Below are 27534 nucleotides of genomic sequence, written 5' to 3'. Positions count from 1 at the left end.
CCCCCGCTCGCTGCAACTAGAGAAAGCCCTCGCACAGAGACGAAGACCCAACACAGCCATAAAAAAAAAAAAAAAAAAAAAAAATCCGCCTGCCAATGCAAGGGACACAGGTTCGATCCCTGGTCCGGAAAGATCCCACATGTCACAGAGCAACTAAGCCCGTGCGCCACAACTGCTGAGCCTGTGCTCTAGAGCCCCCGAGCGAGCCACAACTACTGAAACCCACTCCCCTAGAGCACGTGCTCCACAACAAGAGAAGCCACCGCAATGAGAAGCCCGTGCACCGAAGAGTAGCCCCCACTCCCCGCAACTAGAGAAAGCCCACGTGCAGCATCGAAGACCCAACACAGGCAAAAAAAAAAAAAAAAAAAAAAAAAATATATATATATATATATATATATGTATGTATGTATGTATGTATAAAGGGCTCTTTCAATTTAGGTCGGACCCACCCGGGTAACCCCTCTATTTGAAGGTCAACTGATTAGTAATCTTAATTCCACTGAAAATCCCTTTTGCCATTTAATGAAAAATAATCTCAAGGGCAACACCCAGGGGACATCTTAGAAGTCTGCCTTCCACAATGCCTGTTGCTTTGGGTCTGGGATCCAGAGTGGTGTCCTTTGGAGCTAAAGAGACTCTCGTCTCTTAAGCAAAGAGCTGCCCCACTTGGTTCCACCCAGCCATGGTCGGGCAACCAACGTGCCTGGCCCCAGCTCTTTCCAGATACACTCTGGAATCTAGGAATAGAGAGGAAAGGCACTCCTCTCCCTCAGCTGCAAATTCCTTTCTCTGAAAGCCTCGTGGAGACAGGACCGCCCCCCACCCCCCAAGCAGAAACTCAACATTGCACATAGCTCTCTACTCCCCAAGAGAAAGCTGGGCCCTGTCTGTCGGCTCCAGGCTTCCTTGAAGGTCTGTCCTTAACTTGCTGCCATTTCTAGCTCCTTTCAATGCCTGCTCCTTGTAGCAAGGCCAGGTGAGGTGCCTCTCCCTGCCCCCAACTGGGGCCTGCTCCCCTTTAGCTATTCAGGAATGTAGGTGCCTGCAGCAAAAACCACTAAAAATGTTTTCTTAGCTGCAGGCCTCCCCGCTGGGGCCCCTCGTTGCAGAAGGACGCTTTGTGCAGATTTCTCCTCCTTCCCGCCCAGGAGCTGGCATCTCAGACCCATCTCAGATTCGACCTTGCTCTCTACTCCTGTTGGTGAGTTTCAGGGCCTGGAGGACTCAAAGGGGCCCCTGTCCAGGTAGTCAAACAATGTAATCCAGAGCTCCCACCAAAAGCCATCTGTTGGGCCTGCAGCCCTTCCTTTCCTCTGGGACCCCATGGAGGGCATCCAGTGACAGACAGGGAGCAAAGGATGGGGGTGGTTGAGGCCCAGGCGGCCGCCCACTTCCCTGGGGCCCAGACACTCTCTGCAGCGTCACTGGACAGAGTAACACAGCAAAGGCACTCAGGCCGGTGTGCATGCAGGTGCCGCCTGCCCTGCCCGGAATTCCAAAACGAAAAGGAAACTCTCCAATTGGCCAGATTTCCTGTTATCATTTGTGCACTTGGTACGAATTTAATGGATAGTAACATCCATTTGTCAGGCACTGAGGAGGTGTTGGGAATCTGACAGCTTGGCTGGAGTGTGGTTGGGAGGGAGTATGTGGGGAGAGATGGGCTGAGAGGCTGGGTGCCAGGCCCCAGAAAGGGCAGGACCTCACCCGAGGCAATAGGAAGCCAGCAGAGGGCTTTGTGCAGTGACTATATGCAGGGTCAGGACTGCATCGAGAAAGATGACTCTGGAGGGACTTCCCTGGCGGTCCAGTGGTTAGGACTCCACGCTTCCACTGCAGGAGGCACGGGTTTGATCCCTGGTCAGGGAACTAAGATCCCACAAGCTGTGCAGCGTGGCCAAAAAATTAAAAAAAAAAATAAATAAATAAAATAAAATAAATAGGTGACTCTGGCTGCAGAGAGAGGAGGGGACAAGCCTGGAGGAGAGAGGCCAGGGGACCCACTGCTGGAAGCCTGGAGAGGTGACAGAGGCCTGTGGACCACGGCTCCCTTCTCTCCATCAGCACCAATAATCCACAACTGAGTCTGTAATGAAATCTGCGTGCCCTTTGCCAGATCTGATTTGGCACCAAGCAGCTCCTCTGCCGAAGGAGAGGTTTGTCTCCCAAGTCCAGTTTCTTTTTGCATCTTCTCATCCTGGCTGCTAAACGGGTTACGACTTCCTTTTCTCCCAGAACTCCACCCTCTGCATCCTCAGCTTGTTTTCTGTGTCTCTCCTCTGTCTGCCCAGCCTACATGACGCTTTTTCTTTTTCTTTTCCAAAAAGAAAAATTTCTTTTATTGAAGTATAGTTGATTTACAATGTTGTGTTAATTTCTGCTATACAGCAAAGTGACTCAGTTATACATATACGTACGTTCTTTTTTATATTCTTTTCCGTTATGGTTTATCCCAGGATGTTGAATATACTTCCCTGCGCTATACAGTAGGACCTTGTTGTTTATCCATTCTATATGTAATAGTTTGCATCTACTAACCCCAACCTCCCAATCCTTCCCTGCCTCCCCCTTCCCCCGCTTGGCAACCACAAGTCTGTTCTCTATGTCTGTTTCATAGATACTTTCATTTGTGTCATGTTTTAGATTCCACATATAAGTGATATCATATGGTATTGGTTTTTCTCTTTCTGACTTACTTCACCTAGTATGATAATCGTTAGTTGCATGCTTTTTTCTTTCCTTAGCTTTTCAGGGACCAAGTCCTCTGTGGGATGCCTTTCTGGAGACAAGAAAGAAGAGAGAAAGCTGAAGTTGGCAGAGCCACTGAGATGTCTAAAGGCGGCTGCTTGGAGGGCCCCGCCCACTCCCTTTCTCCTGCAGCGAGTTGTGTCCACCCGGAAGTCAGAAGGGCCGTGATGTGGGGTCACGAGGGGTCAGTCACCTCCCCGGCCTGGGCTCAGACTCCCGAGGCACAACCTTGTTTGCAGTGAGCCAGGTTCCTGGATGCTCCCCAGGCTGTGGGATTCAGAAGGTCTTTATCAGGGCACCTCCCTGACGGTCCAGTGGTTAAGACTCCGCGCTGCCAACGCAGGGTAAACGGGTTCTATCCCTGGTCAGGGAACTAAGATCCCTCATGCCGCAAGGCGTGGCCAAAAAAAAAAAGCCTATATCAATTGTGACCACACCCCTCCTCCTGTAGGGCCCGGGAGGAAAGCAGAGCCAAGCCTCGGGAAATATCAATGGCCACACGTCTTTTTGCTTCCTAGGTGTGGCCCTTCTACCCTGAGGCTGTAGAGGAACTGAGGCTGTGGAGGGTGGGGTGGGGGGCTGGGGTGAGGGGGTGAGGGGCCCTGAGGGAATCACACGGGCCTGCGGACACCACACCCACATCCGGAAATGATTTCTTCTTCTTGTCTCTTTCCCCGGGACCAAGGAGCCACCTACACCCACCTGACCTGCGTAACCCTGGGGAGCTGGCCTTAATCCTGGCCTCAAGGGAATCTGGATCATAATTGGTAGGGTTAGATTACTCAGGCCAACGCCTCCCTTCACAGATACAGAAACTAGGGCTCGGGGAGAGTCTCAGGGCAAGTACAGAACCCGCTGGCAGCCAGGTCACCTGACCCCCCCCCCCCCCCCCCCCGCCATGTGTCTGAGCACCCCCATCACCTGACCCATCAGGCCACCTGCCCTCAGGCCACTGCCTTTGCCCTGCGGTGTGGTTCTCTCCACACTAGGAATCTCTCTAACTGTGTAACATGATATAATTATGGAATAACTCTTGAGGACAGGGACGAGGCCACCTTAGAATTCTGCCTCCAGCGGGGCCCCAGGCTCCCATCCCCACCACCTGGCCATGCCCCCAGGCCAGCTCCTGGGAGGAAGTGTCCTTCTCAGCTCTTGGCTGTCCCTTTCACTCAGCGAGGTTGGACCAGACCCCCCAGTACGCTGATAATAACAGAGGGGTGGACAGGCCCGTGGGCAGACAGCTCTTGTCTCCCAGAGGCCAGTTCCCTCCCGGTCCAACTGGCCCAGACTCACAAGTCTCAGCCTGTGGTTTCAGCTTCCAAGCTGGGAGTGCAGAGATGCTTGCGGGATGCCAGGGGGGAAGGTGGCCAAAAGCTCGGCAGTTCTAACTGCAGGTGCCTCTTCAGCCAGGATCCCCCACTCTTTACTATTTTATTCTATTATTTTATTTATTTTTTTGGCCACGCCACATGGCTTGCGGAATCTCAGTTCCCCAACCAGGGATTGAACCCGGGCCATGAGAGTTAAAGCCTGGAATCCTAACCACTGGACCGCCAGGGAACTCCCCGCCCCCGACTCTCTCTTTGCATTTCTACTTGGTTGCCTCAAACATTAGTATGAGTTCCTTTAAGTAAATATTTATTGAGAGCGTGCTCAAAGTACTGGCATAGGAGCTGGAGACTAGGGGGCAGGACCCTTGCCTTCAGAAGACTGAAGGGGAAAAAACATCAGCACAAACCAGTGGGCTCCTCTCCAAATTCTGAAACTTACTGGCTCTGGGACTTTGGCAGGTCAGTTAGCCTTTTCGATTCCTAGTTTGTTTGCCTGAAAAACCAGAGTGATATTCACGGGTTGTTGTTGAGAGACTGGCTATACAGATGGATAATGGCCAGAGCATCTATAAAAATAGAACTCTGACCCACAATCTGCAGCAACCAAGCCAGGAAGCCGGCCTGCTAGCTGTAAGTTGGACTTGCAGGGAATCAGACCGCCATCTCCAACAACCGGTCCAGGAAGCCAAACAATAACCCCTGTAGCAATCGCCCCAAATGGCCAGAACTGATTAATGATTGACAGCTTCCCTAACTCTCATCCCTGCTTTCAGCTTAGGACCAACCAGAGAAAACCAGGTATGCACCTCTAACCAGTCACATAGGACACCCCATTTCTATTATTTTTATTCTTATTCTTATTCTTTTCGCCCCGCCGTGCAGCTTGCAGGATCTTAGTTCCCTGACCAGGGATTGAACCTGAGTCCCAGCAGTGAAAGCGCCAAGTCCTAACCACTGGACCTCCAGGGAAGTCCCAAGGACACCCCACTTCTAGTGAGCCCCCCTAAGCTTCCCTGTGCCCATAGCCTCCAATCAGGGCACACCTGACACCTTCCCTTTGCCCCACTAGGACACCTTTCCCCTCCCTGTCCCGCGCGGGTGATGGTGGCCGACTTCTTGTGTAGCACACTCTGGATAAATAGCCTCTGCTTGCTCTCATTTGAGTGGCCTTCGTTTTTTCCCATATTGGAGTCAGAGGAGCCAGGGAATGTGGCTGAGCTGGGGAATTCTGGGCTTCTGAAGAGCCCAGAATTCTAGGCACGTAAGGTAGGAAGATTCAAGGTGGAGGGGGCATGGCTAGGAGAGGTGGTCAGAGAAGGGAAGAGCCTCCAGCCTCTTGACCTCAGCGGCCGGCCCTGCTCCGGGCCACTGTTCTGAGCTCCGAAGGGGGCGGTGTTTGGGTCAGCCTCCCCCAGGCCTCTGGCTCCTTACGTGTAGCCATCACATGAGCCCTATAAGGACGGGCCCCAGCGCCCCCGGCACTAGAAACGCCAGCTGTGGCAAAGTGAGCAAGGGGAGGTGAGCGGGGGGAGGCCAGGCCACCAGGGCTGCCGGTGGGGGGGGTGGATCTCTGCTCGCCCCCAACCTTGCCTTCCCTTCAGCCCACCTCTAGGTACCTGTCCAGAGTCTAGAGGGACACCTCTGCATGCCTGCACTCAGGGCTAAGCCCTGACGGGCACAGGCTGATCAGTGGGGCGGGGAGAGAGCTGAACCCCCCAACTTATGTAGCGGTGGAAACCCAGGGTGTAATATAGGGACCGTCTCATGGGGGATTATGTCACAACACAGGCAAAATATCCTCCTCTGTCTCCATGTCCAGCCTCTTCCACAACCTTCCTTCTCCCCAGAAGTGTTCCAGGGGCCACAGAGGGGGTGAGCTTTCCCTCCCTCTGTCCCCGGGTCTCCTCCAAACTCAGCATAGCCTGACAGGAGCATCTGGGCCTCTGTCCTGGACTCACTTTCTAGCCTGGACCATCCCAGTGGTCTCCTAAGGGGCATCCAGCCTCCTAACTCATCGATCCCCTGTCTAGAATGCCGTCGGCGGGATCCTTCTAGAATTTGATCCTAAGAACCTTCAGAAGCTCAGCCTGCATACAAAGAGTGGCCTCCACGCCGGCACCAACCCACCTTTCCAGCTTCATCTCCCACTGCCGACAGCCCCCTCCCCCCCCCACCAGTCTCCGGCTGCACCAAACTATTAATACTCCCTGTTCTTACCTGTCTCCAAGAGTGAGAGTAAAGAGATGTGTGCTCGTGTGTGTCTGGACGTGCAGACTATGCGCTGTACGTCCCTTCTGGACCTGGGCTCCACGCTAACTCAAGCGTCTCCCTGAACCTTGCACAATGGTTAGATGTACGGGACGCAGAGGTAAACGGGCCTTGATCCGAGTTCTGCCTCCCCCACTAACCAGGTATGTTCTTTAGGCCAATTGCTTTAACTCTTTGACCCTCAGTATGTCCATCTAGAAAATGCATGCAATAATTCCTGCCTCTGAAACAGGAGGGAAGGGGGCAGGGTATAACCTTCGAAAGAATGACAGAGTCTGAGGACACGACATAAACTGATTAGAACCAAATAGGTCCAAGATGGCAGAGGAGTCGTCTTCCACTAGACCTTGAGCCTCAGTATACACTCATTGTAACACATCAGCTAAATGACACACCCGTAGGTGCCATGACAGTTCCAAGGCCAACCATCAAGGTCAAAAAGTGAGTGGTGGCCCAATTCCTGGAAATCCCACCCCTTCCCCAAAATAGCTGGAATACTCCTCCTACTCATTAGCCTATGAAATTACCCACCCCTATAAAAACTGACAACCCCAGACCCTGGGGCCGCTCTCGCCTTCTGAGATGGCCCACACTGTCTGTGGAATGTGTATCTTTCTAAATAAATCTACATCTTACCTATCACTTTGTCTCTCACTGAATTCTTTCTGTGGTGAGACATCAAGAACCTGAGCTTCATTAAATCCTGAGACCAGGTGTGCGATCTCAGTTAAACATGGGTTCAAGTCCTAATCCGAGTTACACGGTTTCACCTCCTGCAGGTTATTGTGAGTAGTCTATGAGATGGTGCAAATAAAATGTTCAGTCTAGTGCCTGGTCCATGGAAAATGCTCAGAAGATGCTGCCTATTCTGTGAGATGCCTCCCATCCAGCAGCCTCTTCTACTCTGAACCAAGGTTCATGGAAGACTCAGGAGTTTGCCAATGGACTTGACCGTTGGTTTCATCTGGTCCAACCTCCACATTTTACAGACAAAGTAACCGAGACCCCCGGGGTTGGAAATGACTTTCCCAAAGTCACACAGTGCGTTGGTGTCAGAGAAGGGCCTGGAACCCAGGTGCCCCGGTGCCAGCCCAGTGGCTTCCCCACTGTGTCCCACCGCAACACTTGTGTGCTCTTTGCATCAAACAGCAGACCAGCTCACTTGCATCCATCTCCCTACTTTTACAGTCTCCCCCCAGAAAGAATTATCAGGTCAAACTGCGTCCTTATAGTTTGTAGAGAGGGCGCTCTGGGGAAGGGGTTTGGGTTAGTTACCACCATGAGGGTTCATGACACAGAAAGTTCTAGAAGGGTGGTGACCCCTGCTCAGGGGAATCCAAACAGACTAAGTCCTGTAACCACTGGCATGTCTTGATGGCAGGCAACCCCTGGATCTTTTCTGGAAGGGCCCATTTCTCTGCTGGCTGAGGGGGCCCCACCCGAAGATGCGCGTACCCCAGGCCTCAGTGGGTGTCAGTGGGTCAGGGAACTGAGTTCTAGGACAAGTGGGAGGCTCTCTGGGATCTGGCTGGACTGCTCCATTGACCCGGGGAAGAAAGGAGGGCCCCTGGTGACAAGCCCTGGGGGTGAGAGGTAAAGATCTGCAGAATTCTCCCTGGGTCTCTGGGAAGGGTGCAGACACTCCAATTAAAAAAAAACAAACATGCAAACAAAGCATAGTCCCCAAGAACAGAGCGTCCCAGAGGTTCTTGGAGGAATTGGATTACTTGCTTCACAGTTTCCACCCTCTCAAAGTCAAAATACTCTGCAATCAGCCCACCTCCAGTTATTTCTCAACATCACGCTCTCCAGGGCAGAGCCCTTGGAAGTGCTCTCCGTGGAGAACTTAGAAAAACTCTTCTGCTCTAGCCCCACCCCATGCAATGTCTGGTGGCAACGTCTGCTATCCCAAAGGGGACAGGCAGCTCCCGGCACAGTGCACCCCAGCCATCTCACCTCTCGCCACATCCAGCCAGCCGGGTGGGTGCCTGGACCAGAAGGGGCACCCTGCCAGAGACCCTCAGTTCCCACGGCCCCCTGGCCGGGGCCAGCACTGGGGCTCAGTAGGCGGAAGGAACTCTCCCAGCGAGCCCTGCCCCAGGGCCCCTCCACAGTGAGCGCTCTGATCCCAGCCCTCTTTTCCACAATCCCCCCGTGTCCCTGGGAGACCTGGTCACTCAGTCCTTCTCCCTGGAAAAAGAGCAATGTCCTGCCCTCTCCTACCGGGGCCTCGAAATCCTCTCTGAGACCACAGCCTTCCGTTTAAAGCCAACTCACACATCCCTGCCCCGTTCCCCTCCATCGCCCCTCCCCCCCCAGGAGTGGTGTGGCAGATCAGGGGCTACAGTGCCAGGGCATCTGGGCATTCCTCTCCCTGGGCCTTGCCCTGTCTGCTAAATATACATCCAGGAGGAGCCTGGGAAGGAAATGCCACAGACCTCGTTGACTCTTTCACCTCCAGCAGCTGTGGAGGGGGCGGGGGACTGGCAATCCAGTGGGAGGGGCGCCCAAGGCCAGACTGGGGCGGGGGGAGGACGCAGCCCCTCACACCTGGCCATGGGGATGGGGACCTGGGCTCAGAGGTCAGGGGTGACCTGTGGGAAGGAGACCAACTGTGTCCTCAACACCCCCTCCCCACTCCTGCCCAGAGGAGGAAACGGAGGTAAAGGAGGGCAGGTTGGGGGGACTCTGGGCAGCCCTGAGGCTGAGTCAGGCCCTCGGCCACTTTCTCCAGGAGGATCTGGAGGATGGCCTGAGCTTTCCTTTCAAGGAGAAGGTGAGGGAGTGCCAGGCGGGCAGGCCCCCTTCTCCCCAGGGTGGGTCCCCTTTCCAGGCTCCTTGAGTAGAGGTGTGAAGGCCTGGGAGCTGGCCTCAGACGGGAGTATGCTCTGGATTCGCCCCCCCCCACCTCCCCTTCTTCCCTTCCGCTCAACGTGGCGCCCCTCAGCCCAGGCCTGGCTTCCTGCCCCCAAAGGTGCTCCCAGAGCCTCCCCAGGTCCTCCTGGCTAGAGGACCGGGAGCGTCGTTGGAGCCCCACCCTGGTTCCCTCCGCCCTGGGTCCCAGCTCTGCTCATGACTCACTGTGGGGTTTGGCAGGCTCCCTCCCTCCTCACCTTCCCAGCCCCTTTCCCTCCATCCTTGTCGTGTTCGGCTGGTGACAAGACTCAAACTCCCTTAGGGGGCAGGATGCCCAAGTGGTCGCCATAGGCAGGAATCGCTGGTGGAACTTGGGACCCCGGAGGACTGACTGGAGCCCTGGGGCTCTGAACCCAGGCGGGCTGAGCTCCGCACACTGGAGAAGGCAGGCAGCTGAATCTGAGACCGGGGGGGAGGGGCTGGCCGGACCCTGCCTCTGGAGAGGGGAGGGACGAGGGTGATGAAAGGGCCCTTCATAGAGTGCCTCGCGCAGGAAGCCTTTCCAACCACCAGAAGGATCTGAGAAAACTGCAGTGACCTGCCGCCCGCCTCCACCCCCAACCCCAGGGGGAGGAAGCACGTGGCTTCGTGGCTTCAGGGTGGAGGGGTGTGACCAGGGGAACAGCGGAGTCCTCCCACCCAACTGCGCCCCGCTGGCCGTGGCTCACGGGGCTGACACCGTTTCTTTGCAATAACTCGGATCTGCCTAGAAATCTGGCTTAAAGCCCCGCCCCCAGGCTCCCAGGCCAGTCTGTCCGTCCCTCCAGTCCTGCAGCGCCCTCTGCTGTCTGAGCCCATAGCGACAGGCCGAAGGGGGAAGTTGGGCCGTAAGACCCTCTAAGGAGCCCAAGCTTCCCCACTGACAAAGGAGCCAGGGCTTTGGGGCTGGGGGAGTCAAGATTCCCAAGACACCCTCATGTCAAAGACTGTCCCATTGTCCCTGCCGGCATATCTATAACCTGGCCGACCAAGACGCTCAACGTTTAATTCAGTGGAAAAGTATAGTTTTGCTCTCTGGAGCGGGGGGACCCCCTCCCCTGGGCCAGGTTGCTGAAAACAGCAGATGTTCCAGAAGCCTGGCGATTGGTCCCCTCCCACCTTTCCCCATCCCAGGAGGACGTGGACAGCTGTGGGGCGCTTTACCCAACTAGCCCGAAGCGGGCTGGACGGGAATGTAAATGGGGCGGGGTGGGGGTGGCGCTGGGGGAGTGAGATTGCTCCCAGAAGCCCCTGGGAGCACTGGTATCACGTGAGGAAGCAGAGGAAGGAAGCGCGGATAACAGGGAGTCTTTGGCGATGCCCGCAGGTCGTGCAAACTTGAAGCCGGACGCAGAATGGAAAAAACGCTATTGGAGGTGAGAGCACTAAAGGGAACCCAGGAAATGTGGCAAACGACGCATTTATTCTCCTGCCTGATGACAAATAAGAGCGGTGGAGGGGAAAGGGGGCCAACAACCCAATCACGATGAAGAAAATGAAGAAAATTCTTTTAAACGAAAAGATACTCTCAGTGTGGAATTTAAAAGCTCTGTAGCAGACTCCGGGAAAGCTTCTTGAAGGAAGACACTTGTCCTCAGATACATCTTCACTACGGTTTAATCAAGATCTTCCAAGAATCCAGGGAGAAAGGAGCGGTCGTGTTGAAAGATACAAGACTGAGGCTGAATCCTGCTACACCAACCAGAAGGAAAAGTGGAGGGACATTTCCTATAAAGCTAAGAGAAAAATTCCTTTCATCAAGAGCTGGGTATGCAACCAAACCAACAATTTTCTTTAAATTAACCATAGTGGGGAGTTCCCTGGTGGCCTAGCGGTTAGGATTCAGCGGTCTCACTGTGGAGGCCTAGGTTCAATCCCTGGTCCGGGAACTGAGACCCCACAAGCTGTGTGACAGGGACCAAAAAAAAAAAAAAAAAAAAAACCAGAAGAAGAAGAAAAGAAAAGAGAAGAAAAATAACCTTAGTGTATGGGCCGGATTGTGTCTCCCTAAATTCACAGATTGAAGCCCTAACCCCCCTGTACCACAGAATGTGAATTTAAAGAGATGATTAAGTTAAAATAAGGCTATTAGGGTGGCCACTCATCCAATATGACTGGTGTCCTTAAAAGAAGAGGAGTGACACCAGGCATGTGCCCGCAAAGAGGAAAGGGCTTTTTAAGACACAGATAGGAGACAGCTATCTGCCAGCCAAGGGAAAAGGTTTCAGAAGACACCAAACCTGCCGACACCTTGATCTTGGACTTCCAGCGTCCAGAACCTTAAGAAAATGAATTTCTGTTGTTTAAGCCACTCAGTCTATGGCTTTTTTTGTTATGGCAGCCCTAGAAAACAAATACACATGGATGTAGAGACCAGAAAACAGCAAAAATCATATATAGACTTGGAAAGATGTGAAAGACACTAGAAACATAATTGCCTTTAAATATTAACAAAGGGTTAAAAATAGAACATAAGATCAACTGACAAATTGTGTGTGGGGCGGGGCTTGGGGGGGGACCTGTAAGGAAAAAACTTAGAATTCCAAAAAGCATTTCCGTTAGCCAAGCTATTTCAGCAGATGGGATGGAGGCGAGAAGGGTAACCCACACTTCCGCTGTCTTGTTCTCCAGAAGCCACTGAGAGTTTAACAATAGAAATGCATAAAGGAAACATGAGCAGTCTTTTTTTATTTTTTAAAGATTGATTGATTGATTGATTGATTGATTGACTAATTGATTGCTATGTTGGGTCTTCGTTTCTGTGCTAGGGCTTTCTCTAGTTGCGGCAAGCGGGAGCCACTCTTCATCGCGGTGCGCAGGCCTCTCACTATCGTGGCCTCTCTTGTTGCGGAGCACAGGCTCCAGACGCGCAGGCTCAGTAGTTGTGGCTCACGGGCCCAGTTGCTCCGCGGCATGTGGGATCTTCCCAGACCAGGGCTCGAACCCGTGTCCCCTGCATTAGCAGGCAGATTCTCAACCACTGCGCCACCAGGGAAGCCCATGAGCAGCCTTAAGAATACTTTTCATTCCCATTTCAGTGACATGCTTATCACAGTGATGATCTCGTCCTTTTATTAAAAGTTACGAAAATATTAAAAAGGAACTGCTACCTAATGCATCTTATTAGAGAAATATGATATTGGTTCCTGAATCTGTTAAGTCCAGAACCAAAAAGTTATAAGTGATGCAAACAGCCTTGAAGCTGCCCTTCCTCTAACCTTCTGCACCCGAGACCACCTGCAAGGTGACGGGTGGACTGAGAACGAAACAGTAGACATGAATTTGAGTCTCACTGTTGCTCTTGACCAGCTTAGGGCCACGTGCATATCATTGAACCTCTCTGTGCCTCCGTTTCCTCTGTCTGTAAAATGGTTGCAATACTCAGGATACTGGGTTATTTGAAAACACTGATGTCGCTCCAGCCTGTGGGTACAAGTGAGGTCACATTAATAGGGACACCCACATTCCCATGGCTTGAATCCCCCACCAGTGCAAAATGCTACCTGCCTCAATAGAGCCTCCTCACCTGTTTCTGGAGCTACCTGGTTTCCCTGGTGTTTGGGGACAGGTGAGTGAATCTTTCTGTCTCCTTGAAGACAGCCCACCAGCCAGTTGAAAGAGGCTTCCCATCTTCATTTTTTTTTCTTGGCTGCGCTACATAGCACGCGGAATCCTAGTTCCCTGACCAGGGATTGAACCCATGCCCCCCGCAGTGGCAGCATGAAGTCCCAACCACTGGACCACCAAGAAAGTCCCAGGCTTCCAATCTTGCCCCACCGCAGTTGCCTTCCATGCCAAGGGTCTCCCCTGGCACTGGGCAGCTCTCCTGCAGGGCCCCACAGGTTTCGTACAGAGGGGGAGGCGGGTCTCTCCCTCAAGACATTCCATTTGATTCTGCATCAAAAGCACCTTTCCTCTGTAGGGTGGATTTGGCCCCTGGGGTTGGGCTGGGGAAGGCATCATCTCATCTTCTTGTGCCCCTTCTTGGGGTACCTGGACTCGCACCCCCTCCCCCTTAAGCAAGGAATGAAGCTCTGGTGCATCAGTTCTACCCATGGACACGTCTGTTTGCACATAGTGTTACCGAACCAAACTTGATTCCACTTGCCTGCTCACAGTAAATCCAATCTACGGACACTGGTTGTGGTGAAGGAAAGTGCAACATTTATTGCAGGGCACCAAGCAAGGAGTCCAGGCAGCTAGGGCTTAAAAGGCCCGAACTCCTTATTTGGTATGTTAAATTACATGGAAATACATTTGTTGGAAAAAAGGAAAACAGTCAAACAAGACAAAATAATAATAGTTTAGTCGTTAAACAAAGTCAAGGACCTTTAGTTCCTCCTCAAGGGCTATAGATAATATTCTGTGCCAAGTCCTTTGAGCTGTTTTGCAGATACTGAAACCCCTACCAGGAGGAAGAAATTAACTGTATGCTGCCCACAAGCATGTAGACTCCAGACCAATCGGAAACAGAAGGTTGATGATGTTGACTCCTGATTACCTCACTACCCACCAATCAGAAGAGTGTCCACGAGCTGATCACTCACCCTGCAACCCTCTCCCTCACCCTGTCTAAAAACCGTTCCCTAAAAGCCATCGGGGACTTGCAGCCTTTTGAGCATTAGCTGCCTGAACTCCTTGCTTGGCGCCCTGCGATCAATGTTGCCCTTTCCTTCACCACAACCGGGTGTCAGTAGATTGGCTTTACTGTGAGCAGGCAAGCGGACCTAAGTTTGGTTCGGTAACAATGGGGGAATCTGCCATGCCCCAGACCCACTCAGGGCCAGCTGAGACCTTGCTGTGGCAAAAGTGATGGGACTTACACGTCCTCAATCCTCTCTCTGAACTCTTGGGACCAGAGGTGTCTCAGAATTCAGAATTTTTCAGAATAGAGGAAGGTAATGTGTGGTTTAGATAAAGTAACAGATCTCTATTCTGGCAGGGTGTAGGGAGTTGTTGCAAAATCACACCCACTGAGAGTCTGCAGTGGAACCTATGCAGCTGGACGGCACCAAGATATACGTGGTCTTGTATCTATTCTGGTGTGTTTGTGGCAAACTCAGGAAAACTGTCTTGGTTTTCAGAGTTTTTGGAGTTTAGAATTGTGGATAAAGGATTGGGGACCTGCCTTTTCCTCCTTCTGGGTGTGGCTGAAAATCCCTTCCTGGACATTCCTGCTGTGGGGAGAAGTAGAGAGGAAAGGGGGAAAGCCAAGTGCATTTATTTTGCACCAACTGTTTGCCCAGCACACAACTGGCTCTTTCCTTTCTGTGATCCCATTAAGGGGTTGGGTGCCGATGGGGGCCCGCCTGGACCTCACATTCAGGGGAAAGGTCATCTCAGTCTGATCTGAAAGCAGAAAGCAGACTGCTAATGTGTTTACCCAGTGCCTGGAGCAGGTGGGAGGTTTGTCTGTTAATCTCTCCTAGCTGCCTCTCCCAGCTGGCATGGCTGAAAGGAGAGGCTGGGAGGGGCCGAGCAGAGCCCCTCATAGTCTCAGATTGGCTGAGCCATCTCCCTTCCTCCCCTTGGTGGAGAAAGAGGCTTCTTCTCCAAGAGGAGTGAGCTCAGGGGTGTGGCCGGGATCCCCCTTCCCGCTCTCCTGGCCCCTGAGCTAAGAGGGCATTTTCTTTCTTAGTCCTGGTCCTCAGCAACCATGAAAAGTGCAGCCCCAGGGCTGTTCTGGGCCCCTGAACCTGTTCTGGTTCCAGGGCAGGGATTTAATCAGTCCAGGATGCTAGAGACCCCAGAGGTTATGTCACCCCAGGGCTGGGGCATTGAATCTGCTTAAGACCACTCCCTTTCAAAAAAAAAAAAAAAAAAAAAAGACCACTCCCTTTCCCAGGCAGTCCCTTTCCCATTGTTCGGCCCCCTGCATTTGGTTCCTGCAGCCCAGGAAAGGCCTGGAATCCTGCAGACATCTCCCTTTCTCCCCGGCATTGCCACTAGAAGCCAGAGAAGTAATCAACTCAGGGAATGAGAGGTGGGCTCCAGGAAGGGGTGGCCTGGAAACAACTCATATTCATCCATCCATCCATCCATCTATTCATTCACTCATTCATTCATTCATTCATTCAACCAACATTAATTTAGCTTCCTGGGAAGCCACCCCTGAAGGAAGGAGCCTCTCCTTCCATCCCCAGATTGCAAAGTAGGGTGTTGATAACATTTTGTGGGAGCAACCACAAAGACCCCAGTAATCTGGCGGTGAGCCACCCCAAGCTCCTTGCATGGGCTCCTCCTCTACAGTTCTGCCCCTCTGGGGAGTCCTGCAGGCTTCAGCACAGGTTCCGCCACCATGCCTGCTGGCTGTGACCCCAGGGTGCAGGGCAGGTGGGCGTCATGGATGACCTCTTGGACAGTGGCCCGGAAAGTCTTGCTCACAAAGGAGTAGAGCCCAAAGTTGACTGCTGTGTTGAGCATGGCCGCCATGTTGGCCACATCCAAAGCCAGGTGGACCCTCCAGTCTCTGTAGACGGGGGCCACGTACAGGTGGTAGAGCATGACAAAGATCCGGGGTGCCCAAAGGAGGGCGAAGAGCGTGGTGACACCCAGGAGGATGGCGGTGCTCTTGCCCACCCGGGGCCGAGGCCCACTCTGGCCCCTTCTCTGTAGCTGGCAGACAATGGCCGAGTTGGCGACCAGGAAAACGGCACAAGGGATGAAATAGACGATGAGGCAGTGAGCCCACTTGAGGACCTCGTCCAGTGTGCTGGGGGGGTCCTCGTCCCTCCACACATCCATCCACCAGTAGAAGGGGATGCCAGTCAGCAGGGCAGCACCAAGGACAGCAGCGATGGCCCGACGGGTCCGGCCTGGGGACGAGGTGGCCCGATGGTGCAGGGGGTGGCACAGGGCGCTGTACCGGTCGACCGTGAGCAGGACGGCGATCCAGACTGAGGCGTGGTTGGCAGCAAACTCCAGGATGTTAGCCGCACGCACCACAGCCTGGGGCACCTTTCGGGCCAGCACGGCTCCCTGCAGGAGAAAGCCCACGAACACGATGACTACCTGGGTGATGATATCCGAGGCCGTGAGCGCCAGAAGGTAGTAGTAGGAGGGCTTCCTGGTCCTGGCGGCGAGGCGGGCCAGGGCCACTGTGGTCAGGAGGTTGACTGATGGCAACCGAGGTCAGGGAGGGGAGAGGTCAGAGGCGTTAGAAGGGCTCCTCGGATTTGCTTTCTCATCGTCCCTCCCCACCTGCTGGTTCTGGCTTCTCTTTTCCTCTTTCTAGACCCTTCTTAAACCTCACTTTGCCTGGAAGGTGAACCAGATCAGCCCTGCCTTGTCCAGTCATGCACCGTAGGCCACTGCCTTACACACCAGCTTCCCTGGCAACGGGCAGGGATGGGCAATTCCCTAATTCCACCCGTCCTTTCCTGCATCCACACCCCACCCGACCCCCAGCTCTGCTCTCTGAACGCAGTGGATGGTACAGGAAGCTTTTGATGGAGCTGGGGGCAGTCCTGCACGAGATTAGTCATCCTAGGAGGTGCCCATTCCTGGGGGTAGACGGGGGCTGTCTGCTGTGGTGAAAACTTGGGTTTAGCTATAGAGCACCCCAGCTCCTGGCCCCTCACTTTTACTCCCCACTATGCTTGGCTTTCCAGTGACCCAGATCACCCCTCAAAGGCAAGGAGAGCCCTGGGGTCTATGATCCTGGGTTTCAGGGGTCAGCCCAGAGGATTGGCACCCATTGAAGGAGAACCCCAATTTCTGGGCAAACCCAGGACCCCAGACCCAGCTCCCCACTCACCAGGCAGCCCCAGGCCCAGCAGGACGCTGTAGTAGATGACAGGGATGACCCCGGCCACACATGGGGACCTCTCTGGGATCTCCGGCCAATCGCCTTCAAACTCCTGGCTCAGCCCACTGCCATTGGGTGTGAACGGTAGAGTCACCTGCAGCTGGCCAGCTAGGAAGCGCAGAGGGTGGGTTGGAGCATTTGGTTCCTTTCCAGCCTGGCCGGGCAGCAGCCCTACCCTGACCCTGACCCTGAGGGCTTTACTCACCCCCACTCTGTGCAGACCCTCTGGTCAGGCCCAGCCAAACGGTAATCCCTCTTGCCAAGCCCACTCCACCCCAGCCCACCCCCGTAGTGGCCCGGCTCCTGCATTGATGGGAAGAAGCGCTCAGTGGCGTTTCTTGCTGACACAGAAATTATTTCTCCATCCTATTGCTCCTGGAGGACCTTCAGCCTGGAAAGCAGGGCCCTAAACAGGTTGCTAGGCACAGTCAGGAGGGGGCTTGGGGGTGGGGCGCTTGTGACATACCGGGGCCCTGGGCCTTGCTCCAGGCAGCCTGAGCTGGAGGGTCTGCACCGGCGCTTGGGCAGCTGTGTTTTTAAAGCATCCCGGGTGATCCTGACCCACAGTAACTCACGGCAGCTGCACTGCTCTACCCGACAGCCACCCCCCTCTTTAAGGAGAGATGTTACTAAGTTCCGCTCCTTTCTACGCTAGAGAGCACCCTCTCCTAGTGCTATTGGAGCTGGAACGGACCCGGTTTTCAGATGGGGAAACTGAGTCCAGAGGGGGTAAGGTGACCTGCCTGCCATCACACACAGCAGGCAGGTGGCCGGTCCGGGATGAGGACCAACCTCACGCTCTGGTCCCTGCCCCTCTTAGCCCACACTTTAGGATTTTAGGTTTCACCTTCCAGCTTTTGATGTTTCCATTTCCGCTTCAAGCTCGCCACTCCCGGACTCTAGATTCCTTACTGGCCCTGCCACCGTACTCCCCCCGCCCACCCTGGCCCCGGGCGCTTTACCTGTCTCTTGTCCTGCAAGTCTCATGCTCCTGGGTCCTGAGTCCTGGGTCACCCTGTGGCTTTTTCTGGTGGTCCCAGCAGCTCCCTCTCATCATCGCCAGCTCTCTGAGCGGTTGTTTGCCCCAGGATTATTCCAGCAGTCCTGAGCCTGCCGCGCAGAGCGGTGGGGTGGAGGGAGGAGGGAGGAGGAGGAAGGAGAGGGCGGGGCAGAGGCTGAGGGGAATCAGTCTGTAAAGTAGTCGCTGCCTGGAGCAAAGCAGGATTGGGGCGGTGCACAGGCAGGGGAGGGGCGAGGCTGGGAGGGAGACCTTGCGGAGGGGGTAGCATCAGGGCTCTGGCTGGGCTGCCTCGTGCTCCAGGGCACTTTGGGAACCGGCCTGGGCTCAGTCTGGGGGTCAAACCCTGGGCGTTGAGGCCTTTGGGGAAAGGCAGACAGATTCCAGGAGCTGACTCAGAGGGGGCTGGGGGGAGGGAACCAGTGCTGGGGAGGGAGAGCTGAGGCTGCCCTGGGCAGGACCCAGATCTGGAGAGAAGCCTCACGGGCCAGGTTTGAAAGACTCAGTGCCGCAGTGGCTGCGGGTGGTAGGACGAGAAGGAGACTACCCAGGGGGGCCGCTGGCCTGGAAGGATGGCAGGAAGCCATGCCCAGTGCCGGCCGTGATGGCCAGGCCAGCAGAAGCCTGACCAGGCTGCCAGCAGCGCTGGGAAACCCAGACCCAGCGGCTCCTCGCAAGCTGTTGTTTTCCTGGCCCTGGTGAAATGGACCATCCTTTAAGGAAAATTAGTCACTGGCAAATCAACACCATCCGGCGTGGCTTGCACTCTGGAGAGGCTGGAACCTGCACCCGGCCAGCTCCCCAACCCCATGCGGGGAAGAGCGACCGGTGCAGCCCACAGTGGGCACCCAGGACAACGTGTGGAGTGACTCGGAGGAGAGCTGAGGCCCAGCCAGCACTCCCTTCCCACGCTCACCCTCTGGGGATGTCCCAGAGCTGGTTTCCCCAAGTTAGATCCCAGTTCTGGGGCTGGAGCTACCTGGACGCCCACCCCCAGCCTCACCCCCACGCGCAGCCCTGGAACTCACAGAGGCCTTGCTGCCCCCTGGTGGCTGGGGCCTGACCCTGCAGTCCTCCGAGAGTCCTCTGGCTTTGGCCAGGTCCCCTGGGTGGCACAGTGGGACCAGAGTAGGCACTACCCACTCAGGTCCCCAGGCAGAGTGTCCAGGACTCCAGCCCCAGAGGGTGCAAGTAGCACAGATAATTCCTCAGGCCACCACCTCCCTGCGCCAGGAGGCTGTGGATGAGCAGGGGGCCGTTTACAGCCGGGTGTGAGGGTCTCTGCTGACATTTCCTGAGGACCTACCCTGTCCTACACGTGTCACCCTCCCGGCAGCCCCTCAAGCTAACTCAGGTTACCTCCGTTTCACACAAGAGGGGACCGAGGCTCAGAGAAGTCCAGCAACTATGCTAAGGCCACAGAGCTAGTAAGTGGAGGTTGGAAATTGAACGTGGGTTTGTCCCTCCCCCAGAGCTGTTCGCTGGTCACTCCCTCCCACCACCTTCTCCGGAAGAGCAGGGGCTCAGGCAGCACGAGGCCACTGTGAGCTCGGGCTTTATGGGGAGGGGAAGTGGGCCAGGCAGACAGCACTCGGATATGGAAGGCCCTCCAGTCGGGGGACAGCAGGATGGAGGCAGGAAGGCAGGTGTGCCACCGCGGGACAGCCCGGCTTCAGGAGAAGCTTTCAATATCATGTCAGTTACTTCAGGGAGCAATTCCTTCCTGTTTAGCAACGCTCTGCCCCCCTGAATCCACGTGGCCTGGAACCTAAGCTCAGGATTCCCTCTTCCCCAATCTAAGCGTTTGGGGGCACCCTAGCTCAGGAAGGGAGACGCCACAGGTGCAAGGGAGGCTGCAGCTGGGGTGGGGCTGGGCCTGGGAGCCCACCCCTCCGCCGTCCCGTGTCTGATCACTCACACCACAGATCCAGAAACTCTACATCCTGCCCCAAGCTTGCTTTTCCAGCACTAGAGATTCCTTGCCCCACGGGGATCGTCTATGACTACTGAAACATTGGGTTGGCCAAAAAGTTCGTTCAGGTTTTTCCGTAAGATGTTACCCAAAGGTCTGAATGAACTTCTTGGCCAACACAGTAGCTTCCCAGAAAAGACAGTATCGGGCTGTGGAAAGAAAAGTCAAGCAGCAAAGCAGCACTGGAATCCTGGCTCTGCCCATTCTGAGCCGTGAAACCTCAGACAAGTCACCTGAGTTATACATACCCTTGCCTCGGGTGGGAAGTAACACTTCTCTCTGTTCTAGCTCAGACTTGCTCTCAAGGAATTATGGAGCTTCCAGATCGACAGGGCAAAATAAAACAGATTGTCTCAGATCTTCCATCTCCAAGATTGGGCAGGGCGAACGCCCTCCTTCTTCTCTCCAGCTCCAAGACTCTCACGCACGCCACACACACAAACACATGCATGCAGGGAATTCCCTGGCGGTCCAGTGGTTAGGACTCCGCCCTTCCACTGCAGGGGGCACGGGTTCGATCCCCGGTCAGGGAACTAAGATCCCACATGCTGTGCAGTGTGGCCAAAACAAAACAAAACACATGCATGCACACCTACACCCCACACATACATACACATGTGTGCACACATACATAGCACACACACGTGCATGCACACACTCCAGAAAACCTCAGACTAAGAAAATGAGAACAGAGAATGCGTATTCCTGGAAAGCCAGTTTCTAAATCAGTAGAGGGGTTTCAGGGATAACAGAAGTTAGAGCTAGTAAGAGGTGGAGCCTCTCAGAGATGGGGAGTCAGACGTGACCCTCCTGAGTCTTCTTGGCAACCTGGGGCCTCCCCGATCCCTGCACACTTGAAATGCCAGCCATGTAATTCTAGCAGGTAGACCTTAGCTTGGGGTGTACATGACGATCGCCGAGACGCTGAGAAGACACAGGTGCCCTGGCTCCTAGGTGGAGTGTGGGAGATTCCAGCGCAGGCAGCCACACCTCTAGGGGCTGACGCAGAGCCTCAGGAGGCTGGAGTTAAGAAGTTAAGACCATTTTCTGAGTAGTGGGTTCTCTTAGCGTCGTCTTTTTAGCATCAACATTCCTAGCGGAAAGCATTGCACGTGGAAGCCGGGATGCCCTCAGAGGCCCCGACCCCCGTCACACTGAGGCTCTGTTTTGCTGAGCGGGGCCAGGGAGGTGGTGCAGCCCACGGGAAGGGCAGGCGGGCAGCCAGTGGGCAAGGGATGGTGGATCTGGACAAGGGGAACCAGGCGTGAAGGTCAGGACAGCCGGGAGGGGTTTCCGCTGGGCTGGACAGCTACAGCTCTGCCAACCCGGACGAGGCAGGTGCCAGACCCAATTCCTGCTCTCTCTGTGGCTCCAGAGAGGGGGGTGGAGCTGTTGGGTCTCTCCGTGCCAGCCCGGGGCAGAAATCAATGCATGGAGCTGGTCCCTGGCATCCAGAGAGCGAGGGAGGGCGGGCTCCCACCCATCCCCAGTTAAAGACCCAGCCTCGGGAGAAACTCTGAGCTGGATCTCTCAGGAGCACACCCCACCTCCACCATTTCAATTCATCAACTTGGAAGGACTCCCTCCCGTGAAGATCGGGGCCAGGCCCTACTTGCTTCTGGAAAAGGTGAGGCCTCCCCAGCACCTGCCCACCCTTAACACACACCCCTTGGGCTCTAGACACCACCCTCCTCTCTCTGTTCCTTTGTCCTTAGAAGAGCTCTCCTCTGTACTAACCCAGCTGAAACGGCCACCTAGCTCTCTGCCTGTTTCTCCAACTGTCAGGGTGGGGTACTGTGTCTGCTGTGTGTCTCCTTGGAACTCTGAGATGGGAAAAATTACACTAGGACGTTGGACAGAAGCTGGTAAAAGAAGTCTTCCAACAAGGTGAACCAAGAGACCTGAGACCTCTTGGGAAGGTGAATTAAAGGAAGGAAGTGACCAGGCATCTCCAGTCCCCATGTCTGGATTTGGGCTGCTTGGGCAGGGGGGTTGGATGCCTGCCGAGGACCAGCTTCCAGCGAGGCGGCCAGCTCTGTTCTGGGCAGGGGTGCTCCGTGCAGGGGTGCACAGGGTCGGGTGCAGCTCCTCTACGCCCAGCCCTGCCATCTTGGCTCACCTTGACCCTGGGTGAGGGGAGTGATGGTCACAGTCCCCATCTCCCTAAAGGCCCATCACCCTCCCAGGAACATTCTTCAACGAAGAACATGAAAATGATATCAGTTACGCCGTGGGCCCCTATTTGAGACCCTTGCCCCCTCCTTTCTGGAGAGCTAGCCCACCCCAAAATGGGAGAGGGGGAGGGGTGGGAACCTGAGCTGCCGCCGTGTTCCTCTTCCAGGCCCTTCCTTTGCAGCCGGCTCACCATGGCTCCCCAGCCCTGACGCTGGCAAGCTCGTGCTCTGTGCCAGAGTGGAGGCTGCGCCTGGGACCCGGCGACCCTCTGGGCTGGTGGCGGCCACTGGTTTTGGAGTCCTCTGCCTGCCCTTTGGAGAGCCTTAAACTTCCCAGGAGAGGAATGACTAGCTGTGCCAGGTGGTAGGAGCTATGGGGGAGGGTGCCGGATCTGTCCCCCTCAGGGGCCCACGGGCAGCACAATAGCCCCTGGGGCTGCTGCTCTCTGGCTTAACTCGTTGCCTGGGCAACAGCTGGGGCCCGTTTCCACCAATCCACGGCAGAGGCTGGGTGGTGGGAGGGAAGCCAGCCGGGGAAGGGAGGGCACCAGCCCCTTGGGCGGGACCCTATATAAGGAGGAGGAATGTGAGTGGAGAGGTCTGGGCTTCGCTCTTCCTCCAGTTGGCTTGGGGGCCGGGCACAAAGATGCTTAGGCTGGGCTACACCAAACCTGGGTCCTGGGCCAGCTTCTGGGCCATCCTGACCTTAGTGGGCCTGGTCACTCGTGCAGGTGAGTGGGCAGGGGGCAGGGAGAAGGGGCAGGACCTTCCGGCTTTAGCCACACACGGCCAGGAGGGGGCGGTGTCCAGCCAGCCAGGACGGGCGCAGAGTGGATTTGATCACACAGCTCCGTGGAGGAGGGCAGCCTGCCTCCGAGGGGCCGAGGGCTGGGCAGGCAGGCAGGGGTCTCAACGACAAGAAGACCCTTCCACTGTCCATTGTCCCAGGCAGCTGGGCCCAGGTAGAGGCGAGTGGGGTGCCATCAGCATTCAGGGCCTTCAGTGTGACAGCTTGGAGAGGCGGGGCTGGGAAATAACCTCAGGCGCCTCTCTCACCCTTTCTTCCTCCCTCTGTCTCCCTCTTGCTTACACAAAGGTGCTCTGCTCTCCTGTGAGTCTCCTCTCCAAGAGCGCACGTGGGCCTCGGGACTGTGAGTGTGTGTGTGTGAGTGTGTGTGTGTGTGTGTGTGTGTGTGCGTGTGTGTGCACTCTGGGGGGTGGGTACGCCCATCTGCTGCTGTCAGCTCCTCACACTGTGCTCCGCTTGGAGAAGCTGCCGGCAGTGTTCTCTGTCACTGACTTTTCTGTCACCGAGGGCATGTCCCCAGCTGACCCTCACGGTATCCCTGGAAACATGAGAGAAGGGCCCAGCGCGCCCAGCCTGGAAGCGGGGAACACCAGCCTCAAGGCACAGGTACCCCGAGAGTCCTGTCCAGGGCAAGCTGGCCCTCTGTGCTTTCTCCGGTCTCCCGCAGGCCAGTGTAGACGGGACCCAGGAGGGCTGCTGGGCCTGGAAACAGCTTCCCCTCCAGGCTGCAGCCTCTTCTCCCACTCAGCCCCTCCCCGCCCACCCAGGGCTAGGGCAGGTCCTCGCTCCCCTCCCAGCCTGCTGAGCCCATCCTCTTCCAGGGCCTCTGGCTGGGTCCTTCTCATCACTTCCTCAGGGAGCCTGTCTCTGATTCCTGCACCTAAAGGAGCTGCCACCCCACTACTATCACCTCCCTTATTTATCAAGATCTAAAACTAGAGTGCTTATTTGTGTATTTATCGCCTGTCTAAGGAGCTAACTTGTGCTTTTATGAGTGTAAGGACCCGGCTTGTTTGTTCACTGTGCTATTCTGAGCTCCCAGGAGCGTGTCTGGCTTGTAGTAAGTGCTCAGTGTGTTAGTGACTGCACTCCTTTGGACAACTCTTCCAAGGGGTGAGGCGCACAGTTCTTCAGGAGGTGAGAAGGGTGGGAACCAAGAGGTTCCTCGACCCTCCCCTAGGGGTCTGGCATCATGGAGACCAGCTCTGGACATTCTGTCCCATGCTGGGTCACGAGCTCTCCCCGCCAGGAATCTGCCCACCTTCCAACAGCATCCATCCTCTCAGGGTCCGCTCAGGGTCAGGCTCACAAGCTTCCCCACCCAGAATGTGCTTGTGTGCACACGCATGCATCCACGCACTTCACGGGCACAGACAGGTGAGCACACAGCCGCCCCAGGCTCATCTACTCTCTGCCCACATCCAACCACATGCATCTCTAGCTGGTCCCTCCGCAACCCCAGCATGCTGCCCGGGGCCCGGGTGCCTCCTCAGGCTGTGCCGTGTTCCTTCCTGCTGCAGCCCAGAAAACCGATGTCGGCGGGGAGTCAACGGGCACCTCCATCAACCACTCCCAGACGCTGCTCCAACGCCTGCAGGAGCTGCTGCGGCAGGGCAATGCCAGCGACGTGGTGCTGCGGGTCCAGGCTGCGGGCACCGACGAGGTCCGGGTCTTCCACGCCCACCGCCTGCTGTTGGGACTGCACAGCGAGCTGTTCCGGGAGCTGCTGAGTAACCAGAGCGAGGTGGTGCTGCAGGAGCCCCGGGACGCTGCTGCGGTCTTTGACAAGTTCATCAGGTGGGGAAGGATCAGGGGGAAGACTTCAGGACTTCCCAGGTCCCTGGCTTCTCCACTCACAGGGCGATGGAAGCCCTGGCTCCTAGCAGACATCATGCCCATTCCCCGGATGTCACTAGGATGACCGTGCGACCACCTCCTTCTTCCCTCCTTCCACTGCACTCCTGCAAAATGCAGCGTGACTCCCCCGCCCTGGCCTGGAAGCTCTGTGTGGTTTCATGTCACTTACCAGTTAACCTCAGAGCTGTTTCCAAATCTGGCCGTGAGAGCTTTTAAAAACTGTAGATTCCTGGGCCCCACCCTGGATCCTGGGCTTTCCGTCTAGGGTTGGGCCAAGCAGTCGTTTCTTTCCTTTTTTAAAAAATATTTATTTATTTATTTGGCTGCGCCGGGTCTTAGTTGTGGCACGTGGGATCTTTAGCTGCGGCATGCGGGATCCAGCTCCCTGACCAGGGATCGAACCCACCCCCCCAATTGGGAGCAGAGAGTCTTAGCCACTGGACCACCAGAGAAGTCCCCCAAGCAGTCGTTTCTTATTTTAATGTCTCCGGGTGGCTTTGGTGTCTGGCCACGTTTTGAACCAGAGGGCTAGAGAGCTAAAAAGGTTAGCCATCTCTCTGCCCCATCTCCTGCCTCCTGCTAGTGGGGCACCATTCACACTCTAGTCTGAGAAAGTGACCCCGATTTAACGGCTTAGACAAGATGGCTGCAGAATTCGGGTCATTGCTTCCAACTTCCAGGCAATGGTAAGAGGGATAACACAGAAGGGCCAAAGGGTCTGCCCGCCACCCCAGTCAGTTCTATTTAACCAGCCTTCCCCCGATCCCACGCTGTGCCTCTGCGGACATCTCATTGGCTAGAATTTAGTCACATGGCCGCACTCGCTCTACGGGAGCCTGGGAAACATCTTTTAGTCCCAGAGGCAAACAGCGAAGTTAAATGGCTTGCCCACTCTCATAGCAAGCAGCTGGCGGCACATGAGTCCAGATAGTAAACCCCGCAATGGCAGGAGCTACATCTGTCTTATTCTAGCACAGAGCTCGGCACCTAGTAGGTGCTCAATACGTGCATGCTATTTCCATGTCCCCACGAGAAACGGAAAGAAGAGGCGGTGAGGTCGGATGGTCGTGGGAGGGCCCTTCTGTTGGCACCCTTGGCCATGATGCTCTCTGACCAAGGCCGGGGCCCTCTGGACCCACAAAGCGGCTCTGGGTGGGGTCGGGGTGGGGTCGGGGTGGGCCCACCCGCCCGCCCTGACCGCGCCCCATCCCTGCGCCTCTCCGGCAGGTACCTCTACTGCGGCGAACTGGTCGTGCTGCTGGCGCAGGCCATCCCCCTGCACAGGCTGGCCGCCAAGTACGGCGTGTCCTCCCTGCAGCGGGGCGTGGCCGACTACATGCGCGCGCACCTGGCGGGCGGCGCGGGCCCGGCGGTGGGCTGGTACCACTACGCGGTGAGCACCGGGGACGAGGCCCTGCGCCAGAGCTGCCTGCAGTTCCTGGCCTGGAACCTGTCGGCCGTGGCGGGGAGCGCCGAGTGGGGCGCCGTGAGCCCCGAGCTGCTGGCGCAGCTGCTGCCGCGCTCGGACCTGGTGCTGCAGGACGAGCTGGAGCTGTTCCACGCGCTGGAGGCGTGGCTGGGCCGCGCGCGGCCGCCCCCGGCCGTGGCCGAGCGGGCGCTGCGCTCCATCCGCTACCCCATGATCCCGCCGGCGCAGCTCTTCCAGCTGCAGGCGCGCTCGGCGGCCCTGGCGCGCCACGGCGCGGCGGTGGCCGACCTCCTGCTGCAGGCCTACCAGTTCCACGCCGCCTCGCCGCTGCACTACGCCAAGTTCTTCGACGTCAACGGCAGCTCCTTCCTGCCCCGCAACTACCTCGCGCCCGCGTGGGGCGCCCCGTGGGTCATCAACAACCCGGCCCGCGACGATCGCAGCACCAGCTTCCAGACGCAGCTGGGCCCCAGCGGCCACGACTCGGGCCGCCGGGTCACGTGGAACGTGCTCTTCTCGCCGCGCTGGCTGCCCGTCAGCCTGCGGCCCGTCTACGCGGATGCCGCGGGCACCGCGCTGCCCCTCGCGCGCCCCGAGGACGGCCGGCCGCGGCTCGTGGTCACGCCGGCCAGCAGCGGCGGCGACGCGGCGGGCGTGAGCTTCCAGAAGACCGTGCTGGTGGGGACGCGCCAGCACGGCCGCCTGCTGGTCCGCCACGCCTACAGCTTTCACCAGAGCAGCGAGGAGGCCGGCGACTTCCTGGCGCACGCCGACCTGCAGCGGCGCAACTCCGAGTACCTGGTGGAGAACGCCCTGCACCTGCACCTCATCGTGAAGCCCGTCTACCACCCCCTCATCCGGACCCCGAAGTAGCCAAGCGGGGCCCGGGGCGGGAAGCTCGGTGTCCCTGAGGCCTCTGGATCGGGAAATACAGGCCCGGCAGAGATGGGCCAGAGGGACTAGGAGTGGCATGGCCAGCGGAGGTGCCTACCGTGGCCCCCTGGGTGGCCAGGCGCTGGCGGCCTTGGAGCTGGGTGGAATCCAGGCGAGGGGTGGTAGACCATATGCCTGGTTTCAGGAGCTGATTTCACGCTGACTTGAAGGTAATGCTCTTGGTAGAATAAACCAATGCTCAGAGAGGCGAGGGGATGATTAAACCACGGAGTTCATGGGTAAAAACAGTCCAAGGAGGGCTGCACAGGTCAGGGGCTCCCCATCTTTCTT

At 56.3% G+C, this 27534-nt stretch overlaps 2 protein-coding genes across 2 annotated transcripts; one reads left to right on the top strand and one right to left on the bottom strand.

Moving 5' to 3' along the window:
* Positions 1–11684: 11684 nt before the first annotated feature.
* On the bottom strand, positions 11685–21622 carry GPR142 (G protein-coupled receptor 142). The gene is given in 6 exon segments (XM_082373552.1): positions 11685–11926; positions 12255–16360; positions 17002–17160; positions 18015–18066; positions 18068–18162; positions 18987–21622. Coding segments are annotated over 4 exon segments (1125 nt in total). The 5' UTR covers positions 18110–18162; positions 18987–21622; the 3' UTR covers positions 11685–11926; positions 12255–15488.
* Positions 21623–21698: 76 nt separating this feature from the next.
* BTBD17 (BTB domain containing 17) lies at positions 21699–27447 on the top strand. Its single transcript, XM_082373544.1, has 3 exons — positions 21699–22947; positions 24545–24821; positions 26109–27447. The coding sequence occupies exons 1-3, from the start codon at positions 22863–22865 to the stop codon at positions 27181–27183; spliced, it is 1437 nt and encodes a 478-aa protein (XP_082229670.1). The 5' UTR covers positions 21699–22862; the 3' UTR covers positions 27184–27447.
* The last annotated feature ends 87 nt before the right edge of the window (positions 27448–27534 follow it).

The sequence above is a fragment of the Balaenoptera borealis genome, assembly GCF_965194805.1.
Source record: "Balaenoptera borealis genome assembly, chromosome: 20".
Classification (NCBI taxonomy): domain Eukaryota; kingdom Metazoa; phylum Chordata; class Mammalia; order Artiodactyla; family Balaenopteridae; genus Balaenoptera; species Balaenoptera borealis.
The sequence above is the reverse complement of the archived record's forward strand: the minus strand, read 5'-3'. Positions and strand labels throughout refer to the sequence as shown.